The following is a 6294-nucleotide window of genomic DNA, read 5'->3' on the forward strand; positions in this document are numbered from 1 at the left end:
AAATCGGACAACTCACCTTATGACTGTCCTACATTTTTCGATGACATATATTGTAAACAGGACGAACTGTTTCCACCTAAAGTTTATGATAAATAATTGAAAAGATTTATTAAATATTTAGTTAAATTTATAAAAGAGAATTTGACTGCTTCAGATGAATATTAATCTGTAGCTAATCTCTAATTTCTTATATATAAAAGTTTTACTGTTGATAATAAAATGGTAATATGTGACGTATTTGGCGTAGGTAATCGAATTCTGTATGTTATCAAACAAAAATTATGTACAATGTTAGAATAGAAGTAAAAATTTATAAGTAATTGTATCGCAGACTATAAGTCATTAAATTCAGGAATCCTTTTCATCATTATTATAATGCTGAGTGCTTTATAAAGGATTTTCTGATGAAATGACTTTAAAAATAATATAACTGGTATGTTTAATATTTCAGATATTTAGTGTTATCTACTTAGCTTTTAGTTTATTTGTTCAGATTAATATTTATATAACAATTAATAAATATAATTATATATTCTCATTAAAAAAACATTTATTTTTGTTTATAAGATATATTAAAAATAACAAAATTTAATGTAGAAAAAGTAGATATTAAAAAATAGATCAAATGTTGTCTTTGAGAAAATACATACAGTACATATTGAGAAACATTATTTTTTTAATAAATTGTAAATGAGTTTTCAAACAACTGTGTAAGATCTTCCTTTGATTGTTCTCGTGGTGCCAGTTTTGTAATACGATGCTGAAAATAATGTAAGACTGGATTAGTAATGAAATAAGTTCAAAGATTATTAATTTAAGCTTTAAAATGTATGAAAAAATTATTGTATGATCATACAAATAATAAAATGTAAAAATATATATTATTATATGACAATTGTATGAATTCGTCATATATAACAATATGAAATTTCAAAAATATGGCAAATTTACTTGATTGTCATAATTCATAATGTATAGTGACTAATAAATCACTACTGCAAATTGATTGTGGTTTTTCTATCTACCAAAATATGTACACATGTTTTCTGGGTGAGAGATAATCTAAAACTGTTCGATTTAATGAAATTATTGAAATTAAGAAAAATATTTTAATTTGCAAGAAATTGTTATCTGTTTATCTGTTTAAAATTCCCGTTTTTTATTTAGAAAGTTACTAAAGACAAAAATTTGGGTTCCTAGAAGCAATTATTTTACATTTTTGTTACATATATTTACTTATTAATCAAAATAACAAAATTAAAACTTTGCTGATATTTGAGCGGCGTGGAAACGCGCGTTTCTTAGTTGCCATCTTTGTGACGTCACGAGTCCGTTTCTTTCATGCATGACCTTACACGTAACGACCGTGCTCTGGTGTGTGCGCACGCCGGTTGTCGGAGTAATATATATAGCTTGTTAAGAAAATGTGTAACGCCTTCGCAGCGTGTACCCGTTCTTCGGGTACATTCGGTATGTGGTCGGAGACGTTCGGTTTTTAAAATTTTTAATTGCTTATAACTTTTTCTTTTTTAACAATTCTTAAAAACCAGAAAATGTGTCTAAAATTTCTGTTTCCTGAATTCATTTACATAATCAGTGAAAAATGTGCAACAACCGAATTGAGCTATAATAATTATAAATAGGGTGTCTTATTTAAATGTGTCCCTGCTATCCCCGAATTTATTTATGATGCTAGAAAAAACATATGGAGGTCAACTTTGCTTTTTTAGATGGGACCCTATGTTTTAATGCATTAATCGATCCGTCTTTGTAACTATTCAACTATTGAGACTATTGAAACTATTCAAAGACGGATCGATTAATGCATTTTGGAAATATTCGCAGGAATCGATTTAAATAGAACACTATACATAATTATATGTCACATTTTATCTAATACTAATTCAGTGACAATAATTGATTAATTGTGCCTTAGAAAAGATGTAAAAGGAAAAGAGCGAAATAAGACCGTGATCATAATGAATGTGTATTCTGACGAATGAAACATCTCAAGGACGATGTAACTATGTTATATATCTCTTAATAATGTCAGAACGTTAATTCGTCAGAAAACGCACCATATCCATATCGTAATAATGAAACTTACTTGTGGTAGTGTACCTTTGACTAAATTAGGTATATCTTCCTTTTTGAAACCTAATTCAGTCAAACCATTTTCAATTTTCATCACTTGCATGTACTCTTTTACAACGTCTGATAATATTTTGCCAGCGTCACTTTTTTTAGCTCGGTTAATGTCAGCACCAAGTAATTCAGCAGCTTCTAAATGCCTTTCTGCACATCCACTCCCAGTAAAAGAAAATACAGCAGGTGCTGATATAACAACTGAAAGACCATGTGGCACTATAGGATGATCTTTGTTATAACCCTACAATGAACAATGCATCAATATTATAATTCAACAAATATTTATTTAGATATATTAAATGTAATTAACCCTATATAATTATATAGGCAACAACATAATTTAATGACAATAATTGTCAATAACTATCTGTTGTGTTTAATACATATGTACATTTATTTTATATCTATTGTATATGGCATAAGATGTGATTTTAATGTCACAAATCATACCTACTTTAATTTCAATAATTAACATTTTTCTTAATTTTTACATTTTTGTGTAATATAAAAATTTGCACTTTTATATTGTAGCAATTTAAGTACAGAAAACTGTGTAATAATACATTTAATATGTGCTATTAATGGTTTTAATAACTGTTGGTTTTAACTATTGGTTTTAATAACTATAATGGTTTTATAAACTATAACTATGGTTTTAATGGGCTATTAATAACTGCTATTAATGGTTTTAATGGCTTGTTTTTACGAACAAGTTGGTAAAATTATTATCTTTTCTATTATTTAAAATTAAATGTACATACCTCTGGTTGAAAATTATGTACATTTCCACTAATAGAATAAGAAAGTGCATGACAAAGGTGAACTCCAGCATTACCAAATCCAACACCTGCCATGGTACTTGCAAGATGCATGTTACTTCTAGCTTCAAGATCATCTTGGTTATATACAGCTCTTTTAAAATACCTATGTGGAGAAAGTATAAATATTATATTTAAAAAAACTTTTTTAATTTATACAATTATTACTTTATTGCTAACTTCGTTTTGTAATTGGAAGTAATAGAGATACGATATGAAAACTATACAAATATAAATAATCCTGAAGAAAGCTATAAAAAGAATGTAAATTATGTTAATGTAGGCCATATTAAAAATATTAAAATTTATATTCTTATGATATTCTACTTGTTTATTATAATCGTTATATACTTTTTTTACAACAAACAATTACATACTTGCACATTATTTGAAGAGCATATTTTGCCCACACATCACTAATAGGATTGCTACCTTGATAGGCTGGTCTAAGAATTGGATTGGGAGGACAAGCTCTTTCTGTATATGGTATTGCGGTAAAAGATTCAAGAGCATGACAAAGCACATCAAAACCAGAATAAGCACAGACTCTTTCTGGCATGCTTAATGTATGATTTGGATCAATAAGACCTAAGGTAGGTCTCAGAGCTCTATAGTAATTAAAATTCTCAAAATAAATAATTGTTCTGAATAATTTAAATTACAAATAACGTTTAATAATATATAACACACATTTACTCATAAGATCATTGATAATAAGTTACCTATTAGCAATTCCAGTTTTGGCTTTAAGTGGTTGATAATCAAAGATAGAAACGCCAGTTGTTTCTGAACCAGTACCAGAGGTAGTTGGTACTGCTATTAATGGTTTTAATGGCACTGTAATTGGTTTTCCTTTACCAATTGGTGGATTTACGTAATCTAAAAAGTCTGCTTGTGGATCAGAACTATAAAGATTTGCAGCTTTACAAGTGTCCATCACTGAACCACCTCCTACCTAATAATAATATTAAACCTATATTAAATTTCAGAGTAAATAAATAATGTATTATTAATTTATAGCTACAGCAATTAAAACTATAGCTAATCTTATAAATTTTAAAAATATAGGAGTAATAATCTTAATTTTTTCTTCTTACAATGCAGATTTGATAAAACTAATTATCTTCCTGATTCTTTATTTCTCAAAATACAGAATTGCTGCTTGCTAGTTAAGAAACATAAAAATATGTCCTAAATATATTTTAGAAAAAGAAGACTGATAATTTTTAAATAAGATTTGTGCACATATTTGTCTCTTACCGCTATAAAAGCATCGAATTGTCCACGTTTAGCGAATTCAATGGAATCTTTCAGACTTTGTTCTGTGGGTTCTACACGTACACTATCATAGACTGTAGTTTGAATTCCATATTTAGTAAGGCTGTCCATAGCAGTTTTAAAAGGTGGTAAATTTATTAAGTTGGAATCTGTCATCAAACACACATTCTTTGAATTAAAATTTTGCATATCCATACCAAGTTCTTTTGTAACACCAATGCCATACCGCACTGTAGAACAAGCCATCTGCAATTATTTTAATCAAGATGAAATTAATAAAATTAATATTTAGTCAAAATTTAATGAATAAAAGATGTATAAATTTAATTCCAGTGCTATTTTTTAATATTTTTTATTTTAGAAATATGAATTAAAAGAGTAAAATAAAGGAGAGTGATTTTTTATTGAATTTATTATTAAATTTTTATTTCTTAAAAACTCAGGAAAAAGCATCATATAGACATCACAAACTATTGGAAAAAGCACAATAAATCTAAATATATATGTTGGATTCTACTATAAATTTCACATGACAGCATAATATGATAGTGTTAAAAATATTTGAGTGAATTACGATCTTCTTCATATTTTATAATCATTTAATTAATAATAGACTTAGCTTCAATATTAGGTCATTTGCCATGAAATTTTGAAAATACATACTTCAAATGCATATTCTTTTGCTGGTATAGCATTAGCTACTGTACTACGAGCTTTTCTTAATTCATGTATAGTTGTACCTCCTGGATTTCCATGAGCTGGACATTTACATCTACAATTTTCATCAATTAATACCAAAAATGTTTAATTAAAATTAACTTAAAATACAATAAGAATGCCAATGAAGAAACAAAATTATTGATCTCAAAAATCTGCAGTATTTGTACACTTGTAACACGAGTATATTAAATACATATTAAGCACATATTATTATATATAATTAAATTTGTTACGTACAATATAATAATTTTGTTAAATAATACAAATTTATTTATTTATTTATTATCAGGCACATTAATTATATATAAACATATAATTATTTAAAATTTTTAGTATAAATTATTTTATATTTTTTATATCATATGTCAATATTATAAAATGTATCTTTTAGTATATTGCGTAAATATTAATATCATTAAATATCCTATTAAGCATTATATAAAAAATGGTGTGAAATTGTTTTAATGTAGATTAAGTGTATAGTATATGTATAACTTTGTATACTTTGAGTACGAAACAATATGAAAACAATATACATATGTACATATACATGTGTATGTATATTACATATATATATATATATATATATATACTCACGACTGAAAAGAAATAATTCGCAATAGATCTATGATACGTTTTTTGGAAATCATCCTTTCGTAATATAATGTATAATTATAAAATAAAACAAGAATTTAAAGCAAAAGTATTGACTATATGTTTCAAGTATTCTTTGATCTCTTGCGCTGTTTTCTACTGAGCCTTCAGATATTATCTTCTAGTTATCTACTGTATGTACGCATACGTGTGACATAATATTACGTAGATAACAGTCAGTGCCGTATTAATATTATCATTTACATTCCCACTAACAAAAATTGTTTAATAACAATTTAGTCGTATTAACGTCTAATGATACATGTCGTTTATTAATTGAAATTAATACATTTAATTAATAACGTAGTTTTCTTTGAATTTTATATTATGTGTATAAACTGGTACAAAATATGTATATTCGAAAATTATTATGTCGTAACTATAGTTAGATAACAAGCTGATTAAAATATATACACGTTATCGGTTTATTTATATTAGCTAGCGTCACTGATAATAGAAGCAAAACATGTTAACTACATATTGAGATTGTTTTCACGAATACGAACCATACATCATATGGTATGTACCATTAAATTATACCATTAAATTTTACCATATATGTACATGATATATTTCAAATCTAAAATATTTTGAAAGTTCTCTATTATTTTATAGTTTGAAATTTTATTTCTTTTAGATATGTTATATTTACCATTTAATTAAATTCTCTTTAAAT

The 6294-nt window shown here is 26.2% G+C and overlaps 1 protein-coding gene across 2 annotated transcripts in view; it reads right to left on the bottom strand.

Annotated features, from left to right (window-relative positions):
* Positions 1 to 516: 516 nt before the first annotated feature.
* LOC139986416 (probable hydroxyacid-oxoacid transhydrogenase, mitochondrial) overlaps positions 517 to 6294 on the bottom strand; it is a 163021-nt gene continuing 157243 nt past the window's right edge. Inside the window, exons 1-8 of one of the 2 annotated variants that reach the window (XM_072001733.1) lie at positions 5562 to 5755; positions 4908 to 5016; positions 4227 to 4490; positions 3689 to 3921; positions 3344 to 3574; positions 2910 to 3072; positions 2108 to 2389; positions 517 to 760 (exon numbers count right to left, since the gene is read on the bottom strand). In XM_072001733.1, the coding sequence (XP_071857834.1) occupies positions 677 to 760; positions 2108 to 2389; positions 2910 to 3072; positions 3344 to 3574; positions 3689 to 3921; positions 4227 to 4490; positions 4908 to 5016; positions 5562 to 5614 (1419 nt within the window). In that variant the 5' untranslated portion in view covers positions 5615 to 5755 and the 3' untranslated portion in view covers positions 517 to 676. Of the gene's footprint in view, positions 761 to 2107; positions 2390 to 2909; positions 3073 to 3343; positions 3575 to 3688; positions 3922 to 4226; positions 4491 to 4907; positions 5017 to 5561; positions 5756 to 6294 lie in introns of those variants that run through there. The other variant, XM_072001734.1, reaches the window with a different exon arrangement.

Source organism: Bombus fervidus, chromosome 4 (assembly GCF_041682495.2).
Source record: "Bombus fervidus isolate BK054 chromosome 4, iyBomFerv1, whole genome shotgun sequence".
In the NCBI taxonomy this organism is placed as follows: domain Eukaryota; kingdom Metazoa; phylum Arthropoda; class Insecta; order Hymenoptera; family Apidae; genus Bombus; species Bombus fervidus.